The sequence below is a fragment of the Lissotriton helveticus genome, chromosome 6 (assembly GCF_964261635.1).
Source record: "Lissotriton helveticus chromosome 6, aLisHel1.1, whole genome shotgun sequence".
NCBI classification, from domain to species: domain Eukaryota; kingdom Metazoa; phylum Chordata; class Amphibia; order Caudata; family Salamandridae; genus Lissotriton; species Lissotriton helveticus.
The window spans coordinates 1,084,098,754-1,084,118,619 of NC_136067.1; the positions used below are offsets into that span (position 1 = coordinate 1,084,098,754).

The 19,866-nt window shown below is 48.9% G+C and overlaps 1 protein-coding gene across 1 annotated transcript in view; it reads left to right on the forward strand.

Moving 5' to 3' along the window:
• Window positions 1-19,866, forward strand: part of NUP133 (nucleoporin 133) — a 1,231,428-nt gene that overhangs the window by 1,056,565 nt on the left and 154,997 nt on the right. Inside the window, exon 23 of the mRNA XM_078648729.1 lies at window positions 4,520-4,600. Within this exon, the coding sequence (XP_078504855.1) occupies window positions 4,520-4,600 (81 nt within the window). The remainder of the gene's footprint in view (window positions 1-4,519; window positions 4,601-19,866) is intronic.

The window sequence follows — 19,866 nt, forward strand, 5'->3', positions numbered from 1 at the left end:
GTGGCGAGGGCGAGGCTGGCGGAGCGGAGCTGGCAGGGTTGGCGTGTAGAACGTGAGGCGGTTGTTGAGGTATTCGGGGCCCAAGTCGTGGAGAGCCTTGTGTGCGTGGGTGAGGAGTCTGAACGTGATCCTCTTGCTGACGGGGAGCCAGTGCAGGTACCTCAGGTGGGTGGAGATGTGGCTGTGTCGGGGGATGTCCAAGACGAGTCGTGCTGAGGCGTTCTGGATGCGCTGGAGTCTTTTCAGTAGTTTGGCGGTGGTCCCAGCGTAGAGGGCGTTCCCGTAGTCCAGACAGCAGGTGACGAGGGCCTGGGTGACTGTTTTCCTGGTTCCAGTGGGGATCCAGCTGAATATCTTACGGAGCATGCGGAGTGTGTTGAAGCAGGAGGAGGTAACGGCGTTAACTTGCCTGGCCATCGTGAGGGAGGAGTCAAGGATGAAGCCCAGGTTGCGTGCGTGGTCCGTGGGCTTGGGGGGGGGGGGCCAGAGCAGGGGGCCACCAGGAGTCGTCCCAGGCGGAGATGGATGGTCCGAGGATGAGGACTTCCGTCTTGTCTGAGTTCAGTTTCAGGCGGCTGAGCTTCATCCAGTCTGCGATGTCTTTCATTCCGTCCTGGAAGCTGGCTCTGGCGGAGGTGGGGTCGTTGGTGAGGGAGAGGATTAGTTGGGTATCGTCGGCGTAGGAGATGATGTTGAGGATGTGCTTGCGTGCTATGGCTGCGAGGGGGCTCATGTAGCCGTTGAAGAGGGTGGGGGTGAGCGAGGAGCCTTGAGGTACGCCGCAGATGATCTTGGTGGCTTTTGCGAGGAATTGCGGGAGACGGACCCTTTGGGTTCTGTCGGAGAGGAAGTAGGTGATCCATTCCAGGGCCTTTCCTTGGATCCCGGCGTGGCGGAGGCGGGTTGTCAGGGTGCGGTGGCAGACCGTGCCGAACGCAGCCAAAAGGTTGAGCAGGATGAGGGCGGCGGTTTCTCTGTTGTCCAGCAGGGTCCGGATGTCGTCGGTGGCCGCGATGAGGGCGGTCTCGGTGCTGTGGTTCGCTCGGAATCCGGACTGCGATGGGTCGAGGGAGCCGTTCGTCTCCAGGAAGGCTGTCAGCTGTTTGTTGACGGTTTTCTCGATGACTTTTGCAGGGAAGGGGAGGAGCGACATGGGGCAAAAGTTCTTGAGGTCTGAGGAGTCTGCGGTGGGTTTCTTCAGGAGGGCGCTGATCTCTGCGTGCTTCCAGCTCTCCGGGAAGGTGGCGGATATGAAGGAGTTGTTGTTGATGTCCCGAAGTTTGGGTGCGATGATGAAGTCGGCTTTGTTAAAGAGGTGGTGTGGGCAGGGATCGGCTGGGGAGCCCGAGTGGATGGTGTTCATCGTGTGGGTGGTATCTTGCGTGCTGACCTGAGTCCAGGCGCACAGGGTGGTGGTGGGGGGTGTAGGTTCGGTGGTGGGGTACGAATTCTGAGCGCCGAAGCTGTTGTGTGTGTCGACGAACTTACGGTGGAAAAAGGTGGCCAGAGAGTTGCAGAGGTCTTGAGAAGGCGTGATGTTGTTGCTGGCGTTGGGGTTGGAGAGCTTTTTCACGACGTTGGAGAGTTCCTTGCTGTTGTGGGTGTTGTTGTCCAGTCGTTCTCTGAAGGATGACCTTTTGGTGGTGCGGATCAGCTGATAGTGTTTGCGGGTGGCGTTCTTGAGGGCTGTCATGTTATCCGTTGACTGGTTGTGGCGCCAGGCTTTCTCAAGGTCACGGCAGGATTTCTTGGAGTCTTTGAGATCGTTGGTGAACCAAACGGCTTTCTTACTGTTGAGGTTGCTGGGAGGGTTTTTCAGTGGAGCAAGGGTGTCGGCGCAGTCGGTAATCCACTGTGTGAGGTTGCGGGCTCCTTCGTTGGAGTCCGTGGTGTTGGTGGGAGGGTTTAGGCTCAAGGAGGTGGTGAGTCGGTCGGTGGTGATCTTGCTCCAGCATCTTCGGGGGGTTTGTTGAGGGCGGTGGTGGGTCGTTGTTTTCCTGAAGTTGAAGTGTACGCAGCTGTGGTCGGTCCAGTGGAGCTCTGTGGTGTGGCTGAAGGAGATGTGGTTGCTGGAGGAGAAGACGGCGTCGAGCGTGTGGCCGGCGTAATGGGTGGGGGTGTTGACCAGTTGCTTGAATCCGAGGTTGGCGAGGTTGTCTAGTAGGGCGGTGGTGTTGTTGTCCTGGTCGTTCTCCAGGTGGAAGTTGAGGTCTCCTAGGACGATGTAGTCGGGGGAGGCGAGGGCGAGCGGGCTGATGAAGTCTACGATGGCCTCGCTGAAGTGTGAGCGTGGTCCCGGGGGTCTGTAGATGAGGGTTCCTCTGACGGTGGTCTTGGGGTCGATGTGAATCTGGAAGTGCAGGTGCTCTGCGGTGGCGAGGGTGTCATCGGTGTTGGTCGTGATGCGGATAGTGTTTCTGTGGGCGATGGCGATGCCTCCTCCGGTCTGGTTGACGCGGTCCCTCCGGATGATCTTGTAGCCGTCCGGGATGGCAATGGCGATGTCCGGGGCTGTGGAGGCGTTCATCCAGGTTTCCGTGAAGAAGGCGACGCCTGGTGCCGTTTTGTCCAGGAGGTCCCATAGTTCGACGGCGTGCCTGTGGATGGAGCGGGTGTTGACCAGGATGCACTTGAGGTGGTGGTTGTTGGCGGCTGTTTTGGCTGGCGCGGTGCAGGACCGAGTGCAGGTGAAGTAGCAGGCGTGGCAGGTGAAGGCTCCGTGGGTGTGTTTCGTGGTGGCTTGGTAGCAGGCTGGATGTTGGCCGGTGTGAGTGCGTGGAGGGTGGCGGCGTCATAGCTCAGTCGGGTTGGCTGGCTCTGGCGGGGTCCAGGGGTTCTGGCGCTGGGCGCGGTACGGGCGTAGACGGGCTTGTCTTTGGCGCGCAATCGGCGCGCCCGCTGCGCGTATGCGCGGTCCCCGCCATTTATGGCCAAGTGGGAGGGAGGAGCAGCTGGGAGGCGGGAGCGGGCGGCGAATGGGGAGCGGGAGACAGGAGAAGGGGGCGGGCCGCAGGAGAGCAGCGGCGGTGAGCAGAGGGGGGGTTGGAAAGAGCGGGAAAGAGGAGCGGGGGAGAGCGAGGGCAAGCCTGCAGAGCGAGGGCAAGCCTGGAGAGCAGGGGCCCTAAGGAGAGGCGGCAGCAAGAGGGTCAAGCAGGCAGCGACAGCAGAATCCGGGCACACGGGGGCCGTGCGGTAGTGGAGTGACCGGGTCAAGGGTCCCCTCGCATCAGATGGCAGGAGTGTGCAAAGCAAGTGATCTACAGCTACACATTACAAACACAATATTCAAAGCTTCAATTGAATGACCAACACCAATACAATGTGTCTGATTTGTCTAGAAGCTAAAAAGCAACAAACAAAAGTGTACTTCAAGACGGTAAATATGGCAGAAGTACACCAAGAAGCTATTACCTTTGTAAAACCTGTGGAAATGGGGCAGAGAGGATAACATTGATATTTCTTGTTACGCTTACAGATTCAAGACTGGCATACACAGCTTTTCGATTTCATTTAGCAACGGTATCTGCTTATAAGCAGAACAAACAACATCCATCTTTATTTAAGATACCAGCTGTTAAAGTGTTAAATCGTTTATAGAAAGGTTAAATGAATTATCACTCCGAGAGGACTACCAGTCGTTTGATTCTTGGGGCCTACTTTCTAGCCCTTACATTCTAGTCCGATGTAGAATCTCTCATGGGAATGGCCTTTCTAGTGGCATTTCCAACTTTACGGAGGGTTTGCAGATTGCAAACCTTAACGATTGAGGATCCTTTCATATAGGTTCAGAAGGATCGATTTGTCAGGAGGACAAGCTTGCATTTTTCTACCAAACAATGTCTTCCCATTCCATATCAATAAGTTGACTGATTTACCAATCTCAGTCAGTTCCAGAAAGAGCATTGCACATTTTAGATCTAAAAAAACGTAATGTGTTACATTGATAGACCTTACACAATTCATTTGCAATACAACTATTCACTGCATTTACAAACAGAGTGTTCTGTGAGGTCTGTCTCAGAAAAAGTGGAGTGGCAGCACTTTTCTAAATTGAAGAGGCAAGTATTTCCAGGCCATGAATTTCCACGTGAAATCTTCTGTTGCCTGTCCACTTTATTTTCTTCTAGGGACTTTTACAGATCAGTCCTGCTCACTGAAGCGCCTACTTTGCGTGAACTAGGCAACTTGGGATTGTTTATTTGTTCATAAATGTGTTGTGAAATGGCCACAAGTGCATATACCACAGATGTTGTGTTGCAAATGCCAGACAAGTTGTTTTATATAAGGGGTTTAATCTTTGAAGCCTGAGCAGTTATTTTTGCTGAAATAGAATTACTTTAGTTCAAAATTGATTTTGTAGCAGGCACCTGTTTATTTAGCAGAATTCTTTGGGTTAAGCCACTCAGTGTATAATGCTGTGAAACTGATAGTAGTTGTTGGACTTAAATCTTCTTTATTAGAATGTTTGTCAATTGCATGCATCAATTAAAAGAAAGATCATTGTACTCTCCCACCACAGCTGTACATTAGTGAAGATAACAGAAGAGCTAATGAGTATGACTTCAAGAAAGCGCTTGATCTGCTGGAATATATCAACAAGGTAAGAGATGAGAATCCCCTTTTTCAATTAACATAGTCTCTTCAAAATTGTATCTGTAAAAATTTGTGTTTATCGTTTTGATAAAATCCTTTAATAAATGTATTTCAAGGAAGCAACAGACTTTTGTCAAAAGTGCAACAATGCAGGGAAATCTCAAAGGAAATATAGGAAATATTTCAAGGTAGCACAAATGTTTCGTAACCCAACAATAATTTTGGAATCAGGAACACAGAAGAATAGGAATAGAGTAATATTGTCACTATTTTTTCTTATCACTACTCGTCCCCTCTAGATTCCTCACCTTAAGAATATTCCCAGGCACCTGACGGGATCCAGAAAAGGTCTCTAGTAGTATTGGTCCTGGTTCTTCAGGATGACCCAAGCCCCTACAAGCCTGGCTCCAGCCACCCAGTGTGCGACAACACTGGCCAGTATGCATTACCACCGTGCACATTGGTGTTCATTCCTGTTTTTCTCACCTTCCTGTCATGGGTGCAAAACTCTTTGTTGGTTTTAACCCAATTTTATTCTAAATTGTAATGACCCTTGTGCAGCAGACTAGGTCAAATGTCACCATCTGGTATCTATGTTCAAACCCTATTGACACTGTCACAACCAGATGTCCTTGTCTAACTTTAATGATATCTGCATGCTGTGTCTTTGGCCTGATCATGGTACCTTAACGTGTAAATACTGTGCCTCCATGTATCTGAAGTCAATCAGGGTGTGAAAGCTAAGTAGCTCTTGCCCATGAGTAGCCCCATAAACTTTCTATTTCCAATCCTTCAGGTAAGTTCTTTGACAGAGAACAAGTGTCCAAAGGCTCCGCTAAAAAAAAAACATAAGACATACCATAGAAAACAGAATTCCTATTATTCATCATCGAAGAAATATTCCAGTTCCCGGTTGTCAGGCCACGTTCCCGTACACTAACCAGCAGGGTTGTTCAGCGGGGGTGATGGTAGTTGCTTGGTCCCTAATTTCTCTAGGTGCTATCACACTGAGCGTGAACCAAAACACAGTTGCTCTTGTGTGTAAGCACTCTGGGGAAAAACATGGAAAGGGGAAGAACAGAAAACTCTGCCTCCTGCCATGGCAGCCACGTCCAGAAACCCTCTAGAGAAGGCAGGTCACCAATGTGCTGGAAGAGGCCACAGGGTTGTGCCGGATAATCTGTTTACGACAAAGGAAAGAGGTATAACCAGTCTATACACGTTTCCCCGCCCTTACTTGCACCCCAGGTCACAATAGATCTTACCTACACCTCTCTGCGAACTGCTAGTAGACCACAGGCATGCCACTTCTGATAGAGCCTACTAGCCGCAGATTCCTTAACGTAGAATTATCCCCAGGTGTGAGACTGGGTCCGGAAACGTTTTGCCCAGCATCTCTGCGTGCCGTGGGCACAGCATCACGCGGCTCCGCCCAGGCGTCGCCCAGGTATGTGACGTCAGCGGGGTCACATAAGTCCCACCCCGGCGCGCCTACGTCAGTTTTTTCCTTTTCCACATGCAACGCGGATCCGGTTCATGCTCCGGGCCTGTTTAGGCCTTTCCCTTCTATCATTCGTGTGTTGTGGGAACAGTGCGGGGATGCCTTCGGGCTTCAAGACTTGTTAGTCTTGTGGATGGTTGATGTCGGCGACGGACCCTCACCTCATTTGCATGTGGTGCTTGGGGGAGGATCACGGCTCCGCTGATTGCGAGGCGTGCCAGCGGTTGAAGCCGAAGTCGCGGCAGGAACGCCAGATGAAACTTCTTTCAGCTCGCATGTCCAGGTCGGCTTAGTCGCCTCGCTCAGCCTCTGCGGAAGGTTTTCGGAGCAGCCGTCATCGTCATTGTTCTAATCACTCTCCTGTGCCGCAAGAGCGGCGCTCCCCTGTGGGTAAGTGCCGCAGTGTGTCCCCGAGGGCTGGTTCCCAGCCTGTTGGGGGCGTGGGCTCTCCGTGGGTGATGCGGCCCTGCGTATCGTCCCCCTATCCACCGTTTCCCAGTGAGGGGGCATCAAGAGCCCAGATGGAGGCATATGCGGCGGCTTTGCAGGCCTCGCTGGTTCCTCCTCTTCCTCCTTCCCCTCCTGGGACGTCAGCGGATCCCCTGCGCGGTGCGAGGCCTTCCGCGGCGTCGCCAGCAGCTCCGGCCCTGGCGCCGACTGGTTCGGATCCAGGCTTGGAGGATGTGGTGCCGTTGGGGTGCGGCCCTTCAGGAGTCCCTCCTTCGTACCACGGCACCCCGGCTTCACCGCAGACTCTTACGGGAGTCCCTGTGGTGTCGCGTGAGGTCGCATCCCCGAGCCCCTCTCGGCCCTTTGACTAGGTGATCCTGTCTAAGGCCGAAGTGACGCCGCTACGGCGCCGGCAGCTGTTGGCCCTGGCGGCGCCACTGGGGTCGGCGGACCCACCTCGTCCCGTCATGGGTCGAGGCTGGCGGGGGACCCCGTGTCCCTCCCCGGTCCCCTCTTGTTCCTCCGCGCAGGCGGCTGCCTCGGAGGTTGAGTCGAGGCCGCCGGCGCTACAGGGGTCGGAGGGCATCTCATCTCCTCGTGGGTCGAGGCTGGCTGGGGACTCCGTGTCGGTCCCCGGGTCCATCTCTGCCCTCCGCGTAGGCGGATGCATCGCCGGAGGTCGAGTCGGCCTTGGCGCCGCCGTGGGGGTCGGTGGATCTCTCTCGTTCCTCCATGGGTTGAGGCTGGCGGAGGATTCCTTGTCGCTCTACGGTTGCTTATCGTTCCTCCACGCAGGCGGCTGCCTCGCTGGTTGAGCCGGCGCCGTTCCGGCGCCGCCCCTTGACCACCTCAGCTCCATCCCAGCCCGGGACCCTGGCACGGCGTGAAGAGGTGGAGGCCTGTCCAGTGTCTCCTGTGGTGTTGGACGATGACGCACTGCTCCAGTTTGCGGATTCTACAGCACCAGACAGGCGTCAGATCGCGGATTCGTCCTCGGACGTCCCCTCTTCTCCAGAGGTTACGCGCCTGCTGGTGTCGTCCTCACCGTAGATGGGCCACCTGAAGAACTTCGCAAATTTCGCTCTCAGGGAATACTGACTAATATAACAAGAACTTGGCGCAAGACTCTGAAAATATGAAAAAGACATCTTTATTAAATACAATTAAGTGAGGCTACGTCACCCAACTGCCTTAGCAATTGAATGAGGCAGTCTGAGGAACAAAGAGGACAGAGGCCTTTTATATGTTTTTAGCGTTACATGACTCAGTAAAAAAAAAGAAAGGGGCAGTTCTAGCTTTCGCAAACATGCAAAAACCCAACATTCCTTCTTACACAAGCTGCAGAAACCCATAATAAAAACCCGGCACATCCCCATCGTAAACAGGCCATAAAGAAGGGAGCATAGACAGGTGTGAGTAAGATAAGACAGGGTGTGTGCGCGATGAAAAGGTTTATGGCATGTTGTGCCTTGATGCTATCTCGCTCGGCCACTGGGAAAGGAACTGGTCGGGCAGGTTCGGCCTGGGGCAATGGTTTCAGCTTGCCCAGGTCACAGAGAAGTCAATTAAGGTGTACGTGTCCTTTGGAATCGAATTTGGCTGTAGATATAAGCCTATGTGAGGGCAACTCACAAAATGGCTGCTGTACACAAAATGGAAGTCAAGGGTTCATGACAAAAATGACGATTTCGAGGTGAAATCGTTACTGGAATATGACGAAAATGCTTGTACATAGTGTACTAGCCATTCTCGGTCTTTTGATACGAAAATCGTCATGCTACGACAAAGTTTATTACACGAGTCCAGAATTTTCAGTATCACAGACGCTCCTTTTGCCCTTACATAGGCAATAACCTATACTCACGCTAATCTGAGTCCAGGTCTATATTTATCAAATCATCAAGATGTTGCTGAAGCATAATCCTATTACTTAGCGACTCTCTCGGGACAGGTCTCCTTACACACGCAGTAGCACAAAGGCCATATATGGCAGGACCAAATAGGGAATGCCTCTATCTGTAGTATGTGGTACAAGACCACACACCCAACAATTAGTGATGTTCACTACTAACTGGTGTCGATGCAGAAACTGTACAACAAGAATTATCAGTAAACTCTGACCTCCTAACTAGTCCATGTTCAGGTAAAATCTGGAAAGTATGCAAAGAAGTAGAAGTAGGAAGAGACATAGGTTGGGAGGTGGGTACAGATGTGAATTGGGCAGCAAAAACAATCCCACCCATAAAAGACAATGCCATGTTTATAAAACACTAGAAAACACGTCATTAAGAACATATAGACAAAGTAGTGACCGCTATTACAAATGAAATCATATTTTTTCACACCCCTAAGCAAAAGGTAAATCCTAAAATTATCTAGTAACATTGTAGGTCTTCCTATGCATTTCTGTAATTCATTATATGTTCAAGTGAAACAGTGGTGACCCTCATTAATGCTCTGAGGCGAAAAGGGGATACTCTTCCACAGGAAATGGACTTTATTCTGCTTTTACTAAACAGAATACTACTTAAAAATAATGCCAGTTGAATAATAAAATCATTCTCCTATCACTTACTATACAATCACACGGAAACCTCTTGTGAAACCAACTATGCCCAGAGTCTGTTCAAAAAGCCTCTCTGGCAGGCTGTCCAATCAAGTCTGCTCCCGTTGTTGCATGGGCCTTTGGATTCAGGCCTCCCATGCTCTGATGCTCAGTATCTGTTGGAGTGCCCTCCTGGCAAACACTCATAGCTCATTCAAAAAGTCTCAATGTCTCAAGGCAGTGCACCGTATCTCTCCTCTGCGGCAGACACTACAGATATGGGCACAGATCATCTCGTGCAGACCCGGGACCATTCTCAGTCTCCAACACTCATCATTCAGTGTCAGAGGACGCTCAGGCTGCTCTTTCATGGGCACCAGAATGGAGTGCCTTTTGCCACTCTTGGATCCTCCGGTGCACTGCACTTCCGTTGAAGCAAGGGAAAAAAAAAAGGGGGTGCATGGCCAAAACTCAGGCCAAGGGGCTCAAGGGACTGCACACTGTCAGGGGTTAACCAGCACATAACAGGCGCTCTTTTGCACTGAAATCTCAAGGGACTGCACACTGTCAGAGGTTAACCAGCACATAACAGGCGCTCTTTTGTACTGAAATCTCAAAGGACTGTGGCAAAACCAGCTCCTTCTTCTTTTCTGATGTTGAACGCCTTCTGATGAAGCAAGTGCGATGCTTTAAACAGTTCATTGTACAACAAGGGGATTGCAAACAGGTGGCCTGCGATCTTCAAAGGGGTGGCCGCCATGGGACAAATCTGCGTTGAAATACACTGTCATTCTCAAAGGCAATACAAAAACAAAGGCAATAGGCAAAACAGTGCCTCTAGACTCTTCAATTGGGTTTCTGTGTGAGAGCATATCTTTCATCATCATAGCGACATGGGAATTCTATCTGAATGGATGTCCTCACACATAGTGGCATGTCTAATGGGGCAAACACATTTTATCTCAATGATACACATAGGTGTTCCTAAATTCCTCATCTAGAACATCTCAAAAGCGGGATCACATACATGTTATCATAATAATTGTCCATCAGGTGGGACTATGCAATGCAAAAGCTAATGATCAAGATGTGGGAACAAAAGACAAGAACTAGAGAGTCCTGGTATTTCCATTATTTAAAATACATCTGGTTCATTAAAATTAAAGCAGCAGAAAAAGGAACTAAAAACCAAATTAGAATAGGCATTGAATTTGTCATATTAAAAAAACGTAATGTGTCTCCTGAGGTGGAAAGCTTATCTTACTATAGTATTGAGTCAGTTAATCAGTCCTAACAGTCCTAACAGTTAGACTGGAAAAACATCAGAATAGGCCTAAAGAAAATTCTTAGGAACCAGTCTAGTTATGCAACAGGGAATTATACATAAAATGAGGGTCCATGGTACATTACTGCAATCTGAAAGTGCGAACCTGAACAATACACTAATAATAAATAAAAGTTGACTGGTGAAAGGAATACGGAAAAGAGAATAGGACACAGCTAAACTACCCAATAACTTGGCCTGATGTGCTTGGGTGATAGTCAGGCATGTGACACAAAATGAAACCTGGTTTCTTTTATGGTCCAGAGCCATAGGAAGGCCACTTAGGAAGCAGAATAAAACCGACTAATGTGATATAGAAATTAGGTCACCATGTACAAGAGTCACCAATCTATAATTTATCCTTGCGTCCAATCAGGATATATAATTTTAGGGCTGCCTGTTCCTTACAGGAAAGGGCAGTATCGTGACTACAAATAACACAATTTGCTGTTTATTTTTCTTCAATACTTATAGCCAAATTTGACATACACTGGTGAAGTGTTGTCTGTCTGGTTCACAATATGAAAAAAAATCATATCTGTGAATTTTAGTATCAGCGAAAATTTTACCCAACTGTTGACAGCGACACGTATCGTCATACATGTCCCTGATAATGACACGGGTGAATTTGTAATAATTTCTTAAGCAGCAACATACAACATAAAACATGCAAAAACGCACAAAACGGACGTCAAGCAATCAGATATACTCGCTGTAAAACGTAGCATATATAAATGAGCAGTGACGCATAATACCGTGTAGGGATACCCTCCTGTTTGACAGTAGATCACCAATAGTAGGTATCTGCTGTCAAATACAACTTTCGGACACACAGAACCAGCAAGAACAATTCATGATAGAACAAAATACACAAACATGAAAAACGCATGGACATTTCTTTTCAAAGGAGTTGCGCAAAAAAAAAACATCTCATTTCAACCAACCAAACTCACGTGTCTTGTTAGGCTTAAAAGCCCCCAGAGCAATCCATGAATGATCTGTGAGCAGAAGCGAAAAGGAAAAAAAATACAAAGCACACAAAAGAGAAACATATACAATATGTACAGATAATAAACGGACATCAATTGTAACTTTTAAGCAGAAGACAAAACATGATACACATTAACAAACACAAAAATAAATTTCCATTACTTAACTGTTACCATCTTGTCAGTCACCTTGTAACATGAAGCCTTTTTAACTTTTAGAGGTAAAATCCTTTCCCTGACGCCTAAAATTAGCCTTGTGCCACAATCTCCATGATAAAAAAAACTTCTTAATTGGCAAATCGTTCTTACTTATTCATGTAGGCTTCAAAATTTTAGTAAAAGGCTGCATCCTATTTTTTGTCTAAGATGTAATGCAACACTTCGTTTTCTGTCAAAAAAAAATAAAATAAAATAAAAACGACTAGCAGACATTATTTTTTTTTAGAGCAGAAATACAAATGTCATGATGTTGGGACTTTTAAAGAAACCTTTCAAGAAACCTTTTTTTATATTTCCCTTTGGAATTAAGTCTTTAACTTGAAACCAGAAATTCCACTTTTCAAAGGCCTGTTTAGCAAGGTTATTCTGCATTTCACAGAGACAAGGCTCGAATTTAAAAGGTCACAATTTTTTTTTTAAATGCGTGTGCAAAAAGATGCATTTAAATCTAGCAAGAAAAAATTCACTTTTTTAAAAAGTGTTTGCCTTTTACATGTACACAATGCATGTAAGTAAAAAAAAAACTACAAATTCGTTTTTCTACAAAAGACAATTATTTTTGAGGCCTTCATATTCCTTGTGAATGTGAATTTTAACTTATCTATTTTAAGCATTTAACAGTTTGCACATATGCGTTTTTGCTTAGTCTGTAAATTAAATAGCAACACATAGCGATTTTTAGCATGTGACATAGTAAATTGCTGGAGTGTTATTTAATTTCTACTTAATATTAATTAATCTGACATTTTACTTAACAGACTGAAAACATCAAGAAACCCACAAACACACATTGAGAGCTCATTGCAGACATAAAGAGAAATTATTCAAACACTCAGGACACACAATACAGCGCTGTAAGCTATTACTGAAGTTACACTAATGAGAAAAACCACATAGACATTGAGACACACATTGAACCCACAAATCGACACTTTGGACGAAAACAAAGCCATTTGTAAATACTAGCTAAGTCATATTTACAAGAAACACGTCTCAATAGTATTCTAAAAGACTGCAAAAACACAGCCCAACAGACTGCTGTATGTGCACGAAGTGACAATACACTTAATTCACTAGCTTTGGCTGGCAGAACACCAAAAATTGTGCTGCATATCTCCATTCATAAAACTGCGCAGAACAAAGGATCCTTGTTTTGTATTATGTCATATTTAAATTCCCTGGGGATACAAAATCACCAAGGAAGAAATATGTTTTTTAAATCTAAACCTATTTAGATATACCCTTTAGGGGAAAGCCGGCTAATCCAAACGTATACAAAGTTGGTCAACACAAATCTCCAAATTCGCTAAGATCAGGCATCTTATAGCTCACTAATCTAGCTTCAAACTTCAAGGGGCTATCTCTATCGATACACTCGTAAATATACAAGACCCTCGGTTTTTGAAAATTGCAATATTCAAATAAAACTAAGGACAAATCAAACTAAGAACCAATCAAAGAACAAAGGACTGGGAGCGACCCACTTATACTTAACTCTTACTTTTACTAATCAAAATGTTATCCAGATTCTAACTGTCAAGTTCTACATGACCTAATGGTCTTTTTAAGAATACTCACGCAAAAAGGTTATCAGTCAGGAGTGACATCATGTGGAGGATCAAAAATCAGGAAGGTCAGAAATATACTGGACTGCAGAATCAAAGAATCTCCAGAATCCCCGTGCACAGAGTACCTTCTTAGTAGAATCTTGTTCTGTCCTCCTCAGTTTATTTCAGTCTCCTGGCACGATCACTCCCACAGAAAGTCACTTCTCTGATGATTCCCGCGTTAGGGCGCCAACTGAAGAACTGGGTAATTTTCCCTCTCAGGGAATACTGACTAATATAACAAGAACTTGGCACAAGACTCTGAAAATATGAAAAATACATCTTTATTAAATACAATTAAGTGAGGCTACGTCACCCAACTGCCTTAGCAATTGAATGAGGCAGTCTGAGGAACAAAGAGGACAGAGGCCTTTTATATGTTTTTAGCGTTACATGACTCAGTACAAAAAAAGAAAGGGGCAGTTCTAGCTTTTGCAAACATGCAAAAACCCAACATTCCTTCTTACACAAGCTGCAGCAACCCATAATAAAAACCCGGCACATCCCCATCGTAAACAGGCCATAAAGAAGGGAGCAGAGACAGGTGTGAGTAAGATAAGACAGGGTGTGTGTGCGATGAAAAGGTTTATGGCATGTTGTGCCTTGATGCTATCCCGCTTGGCCACTGGGAAAGGAACTGGTCGGGCAGGTTCGGCCTGGGGCAATGGTTTCAGCTTGCCCAGGTCACAGAGAAGTCAATTAAGGTGTACGTGTCCTTTGGAATCGAATTTGGCTGTAGTTATAAGCCTATGTGAGGGCAACTCACAAAATGGCTGCTGTACACAAAATGGAAGTCAAGGGTTCATGACGAAAATGACGATTTTGAGGTGAAATCGTTACTGGAATATGACGAAAATGCTTGTACATAGTGTACTAGCCATTCTCGGTCTTTTGATACGAAAATCGTCATGCTACGACAAAGTTTATTACACAAGTCCAGAATTTTCAGTACCACACACCGCGTCGTGGCTTTCTCCCCGGCGTCATCAAAAGACGGCTCCCTGCCGTCGCCGCGGTCTTCGCCAGAGGAACCACAAGTTCCCCACTCTTTGGCGCCTCTTTCTCCCTTTCAGGCCTGGTCCTTGCCCACTCCGGCTGGTTTTGGGGACGGGTGCCTTAGTTTGCATCCGTCGCCCACGGAGGAACTGTTTTTTCGCCGCGGCGCCCTACAGAGGAGCGTGCAGCCTTCGCTCGCGCTGTTTCCACGGCTGTGTGAATTTTGCGCATAGGAGATCCGGCTGCCCATTTCCCCGCTGATCATGTTTTGGAGGTTCTCCACCAGGGCTCTGGTGGAAGGGAGCTGCTGCTCCCCTTTGAAGGTTCGCTCCATTCTTCTCTGACGGGGACTTGGGGATGTCCCGCCACGAGGGATCCGGTGCCCCAACACCTTCTCCATTGACACCTTCCGGCGCCGCGTGACCCGGCTTGTTGGCTCCACCTTCCCAGGAGGCCCGCTGGCTAGACTCTTGGGGCTGCAATATGTTTGCTTCGACCAGTGCGGCTCTGCGGGCCCTTAACACTTTCTGTGTGCTGGCTAGGGCCACGTGTTGTTTGTGGGACTCGGCGGAGTCCCTTGGATCTGCAGCTTCTCAGGAGGGTGCTGGTGTTGATTTGCGGCACCATGCTTTAGATGACCGGGAGCTGGCGGCGTTTATTCTTTGCTCCGCTCTGGACATCTCGGAGGTGCTGGGTCGTGCTGTGGCTTCTTCGGTGGTCCTTCGTCACCATGCGTGGCTTCGGAATAGTGTGTTCCCAGAAAATGTGCGGGAACGGCTGGTGGATCTTCCCTTTGATGGCACCCTTTTGTTCCACGCCCTGGCGGACTCAGCTATCCGGAGGTTCTTGGCGGGGGTTCGGCCTCCTCCTCCTCCTCCTCCTGCTCCTCCTTCTTCTCCCCCTCAGTGACCGGTGAGTTGGGCTAGCTCTTGATGATGCTCTTCCTTTTGTGCGAGTCGCCCTCGTTGTTGTAGTTCTGTGTGTATTATGGCCAATCGAGTCCTCCTTGTTGAGGCTGTGGTTCAGTTGGCTGCTGGAGGCCCTTCCTTGCTGTGTGTGTTTTTGCTGGATTACCTACCCCAGATTGGCCCTGAGATTAGGCCTTGGGCTGCTTGATAAGCCTTCTGCGGGGTTTTTTCCCATTGACTTTTTCTTTTTTCCTCTGCTGCGGAAGTTCTTCCAAATAGGGTTCCTATGTCTTGGGACTTAACTTACCCTATGTGGTGTAGTGGTAGCTGTTATATAGCTTATGCTGTGCTGGGGGGTTGTGGTCGCCTTCGGGCTTCTGCTCTCCATGGCATTCATGTACGTTGCAGGTGCAATTTCTCCTTTGCTGGATTAGACTGTCTTGGTGGTGCCACGGGGTGTCTTCCTCAGGGTCGCTGCGGTGTGTGCTAGGTCTGACCTGCTGTCTACGACCTAGCATTGTGGCTCTGGTTCTATTTCTTGAGTTGTGTGCGCGGACCCCTCGCTGCGGGTGTCCGGGCTCTTCTTCACCTTCATGTTCTCTATCGTGGAGGCTGAGATGGTGTGTTCCTCCTTCTTCCTGGTGTAGCCTGGCCGGTCTTCCGGGGGGCCCGGGCTGTTCTTCCTTCTTCCGACTGTTTTCTTGCTGTTGGCGCCGTTCTGTCTGGTCTGTTGCCTTCCGACTGTGGTGGACTCGTCTTATTTTACCTCGTTTTCTTGGGCCCTCTAGGTTGTTCTTTTCCTCTTCCTTGCCCTGGCATTGGTTGGAGATTCTGTTGCCTTGTAGGGGCGTCGGGTGCTTCGGCCTCCCTTGGCTTGCCCTTGGTTCTTCTGTTGAGGGTGAACGGGCTCTCTTTCTTCTTCTTCCCACTCCCCGCCTTGGGGTCGGTGGTGCTCTGCTTGTGGGGGTCCCCCCCCCTTGCCTGGGGGGACAAGACTTTTCGCCTGCCTGTTGGGCTAGTCCCCTGTGGGACCCTCTGTTATGTCTGGCTGGTGGGGTCCTTTCGCAGACCCTCCTTCCCCGGGGGTATGGCTAGGGTATCTATTCTACGTTAAGGAATCTGCGGCTAGTAGTCTCTATCCGATGTACGAATTACTTACCTTTGGTAATGATGTATCTGGTAGAGACGATTCTAGCCGCAGATTCCTTCACGGCCCGCCCTTCCTCCCCATTCTGCGAGGACCTTTCGCTTGGTCTTCTGCACTCGCCTCCCTGAGGGTGGCTATGTCTCCTGTGTCTGCATTCCTTGTTCTTTTGACAGGCTGTTTTGTCTTTTTTTCTTGTTCCTTCGTCCCCTGCTGGCGCCTTGGAGGATGGATCTAGGGGTACTCCTGTGGCCCTCTGTTCTAGTTGTTCCGGGGTTGAGGCTTGCTTTTTTTCTCTCGTCCCTTCCCTCTTTGTTACTAAGGGTCCTGGGGCCTCTGCTAACCTCTGAGTTGGGGTCACCTGGTCGTGTCTTGCCCCTTGCTGGTACCCCACCGTTATTCTTGGTTGGGGTCGTGGCCTTGCTAGATGTTGTTGTGACATTTTGCTTATGTTCCTTGTCTCAAGGGAAGGGGCTGTCTACATGCTGGCAGGGTGGCTGCTCGGGACTGTGCTCTGCTCTTTCTTCTTTCCCTGCCTTTGGGTACTGCAGTGTTGACACTGCTCCTTATGGTGTTTGTCACCATTCCCTTTTTCTGATCTTTCGTACACTGTTCCCATACTCCCACAGTTTTTGTCTGATGGCTCCGCATTGTGGCGCGGAAAATTTCTCCGAAGAAAACTGACGTAGGCGCGCCGGGGTGGGACTTATGTGACCTCGCTGACCTCACGTACGCTTGCGACACCTGGGCGGAGCTGCATGATGCCCTCCCCCCGGCGCACAAAGATGCTGGGCAAAAAGTTTCCGGATCCAGTCTCACGCCTGGGGATAATTCTACGTTAAGGAATCTGCAGCTAGAATCGTCTCTACCAGATACATCATTACCGAAGGTAAGTAACTCGTACTTTAACACCAGGCAGGATTGGGGGGAAGAAATAAAGTGGGGACAACACATCTGTGAGAGATTTGCTCTCAGACAACAGTCCCTTCTCTCCTTCAGGAGAGTACTCAAAAACTATACAAAGGAAAATAGTCCCTGGAGCGAGGGCACTCTGAAATGCTCCACAAGTTTAAAAAAAATAAAAAATAAAACAATACTGCTAAAACCAAGTCCGGATGGAAGAGATAAGGAATCCCCTTGTTACTTCACAGGAGCCAATACCGTCACTGAGCGATGTCCTCGACCGCCTCCACAAGACGAGGATGTCCGACATACTTGAAGGCAAACGCTGCTTCAACACTATGGCATGTCTGAGCTTAGCTTACCCGAATCTCCGTGTTTCTGCCGGTAATCCTTCCGGCAGACACGCGGGGCAGCTCTGAAGGCGACAAGTTTACAGGCAAGGTCTGTCTTCCAGGAAAAGATGGTGAACAAGGAACACTCCCGGCTGAGACACGCTCCCAGTTGCAGAGCGGAGAAGCGCTCCCAGTGCGAGTGCGGAAAAAGGAAATCGGAAATTTAGGAGCAGGAACGCAGAACACAAAGAAGTTCCCAAACCGGGATCACGGGCTGACAAGTGAAATTGGCAAGCACCACAGAGCGTATAGGAGGAGCTTATATCTTCCTCCTTCTCCAAATGATGCCCATGAGCGCCGCAAGGTATTCTGGGGCTTGAAGTCAGTGAAACCCATTCGCCTGCCGGTCATACTGCAGTAGTGCAGAGAGGGATGTAGTGATGTGCATGCCTCGGGATAACACCATAACACCGGTACCATTCAAAGAGTCAATTGCACTGTTCCCTGATGCCAGCTTTTTCCTTGGAGCTGAAACTTGTTAAGCTCTGAACCGAGTTTTCAGTTCCTTCTGCCATTTCACCTCCGCTTGAGGCCTTTCAGCTAGCCATGTTGACACTTTTAATTCCTTTCAGTGGTGAATATCTACTCAGTCTGCAGGTTGATCAGATGCCTGAGGAAATTAAAAAAAGATACAGACAATGCCAAAACCATGGGTGCTCTCCAAACGTCGATCCCTGTAGGCTCCTTTCGAAGACACCAGTACGTGGCTGGTTTGAATACCACCTCTCCTGAGTCTTACCTACTCCTACTAGAGGCAGCAGATCTATTCGCAGTACACACCACAAGGCTACACGTGGGGTGCCTACACAGGCAAAAACACCAGGGGCTGGGGCAAAGGGAGTTTCAGACAAGGGAGCCTCCATCTCCAAACATCGACGCCCTACAATTCCACGCAGAACACACAGTACTTGTCATTGGAAGACTACAGGATCTCCTTCCTCTCTGGCAGGAAATCACATTCGACAAGTGTGTCTTAGGAGTGGTTCCCAATGGCTACTGCTTAGAACATCTCAGCCCACCACCCAAATCCCCACCTTTGCAACCAACTATTCAGCAGTGAGCATATCTGCCTTCTATAGGACCAGGTCCGAGCGCTCCTTCAAAAAGTGCCCATTAGGGCATAGGGGTTTATTCTCTGTACTTCCTCATCCCTAACAATGACTACTTTCACAGGTGCATCTTAGACCTCAGGCCCCTCAGCCAGTTCGTCCTCTCCGAACATGTCCAAGTTTCAGGGTATCCTCCCTCTGCTGCAACAAGGGACTACGTGAGGGCATTAGACCTCAAAGACGCCTATTTCCACGTCACCATCCACACCGCTCAACAACGCTCTCTATGCTTTATGGTAAGTGAGCTTCATTATTAGTTTAAAGTCCTTCCATTCGGCAACCGACTGCCTCTAGGGTCTTCACCATATTACTGGTAGTGGTCGCTGCCCATTAAAGAAGGGGAAGCATCCACGTCTTCCCCGACCTAGATGATTGGCTGATCAAGAGTGCAAATAAGCACCAGTGCCTAATGCACATCCAGGCTACCATCTCCCTCCTCCACAGCTCCGGGTTCACCATTAGTGCCACCACCTACTACCCCTTTTGATACAACTCTTCCTAGGGGCTACACTAAATTCAGTCTCTGGCAAGGCCGACCTCAGGCCGCAAAGGTTCTTGGCATTTGAGCATAATTAAGAGTTATGCACCTTCTCTGCATGATGGCCTCATGCATCACCGTAGTGCCCCAGGTCCACAAGCGTAGGGTTAAATGAAGGATCTAGTGTTGGCAAAGACCAGCACACATCGTTCTCTGCAGTGGTGGAACAGCAACAACTTGTTGCAGGGCTGGCACACATCGTTCTCTGCAGTGGTGCAACAGCAACAACCTGTTGCAGGGCTGGCCTTTTCTAGTCCACATCCTGCAAGTTACCATTAGATTACTATAGGCGCTTCTCAAGCCAGTTGGGCTGCACATCTCTATCTGGCCACAGGACAGGGAGTGTAAGCCTGTAGGCCCCAGACTATGATCTAACAGACAATTCCCCCAGGGATTCAGGTGACCAAGATATGATCACATCATGGCACCGCAGGTCAAATGCTAAAAGAGTGTCTGGGTCAGCCAAGGTAGGGAATAATCCTCCCATGCTCTCAGCTATACTGGGTCGAGAGGACACTTCCCACCCAGGCTCGACAGATTGATCACCGACCAAGTGGCTTCCTGCATGGCGGGCCACTTTTGTAAACCACAGGACAAGTAGGTCTGACACCAGCTCAGTGACTAATGCCCTCCCCTCAACCACTTTTG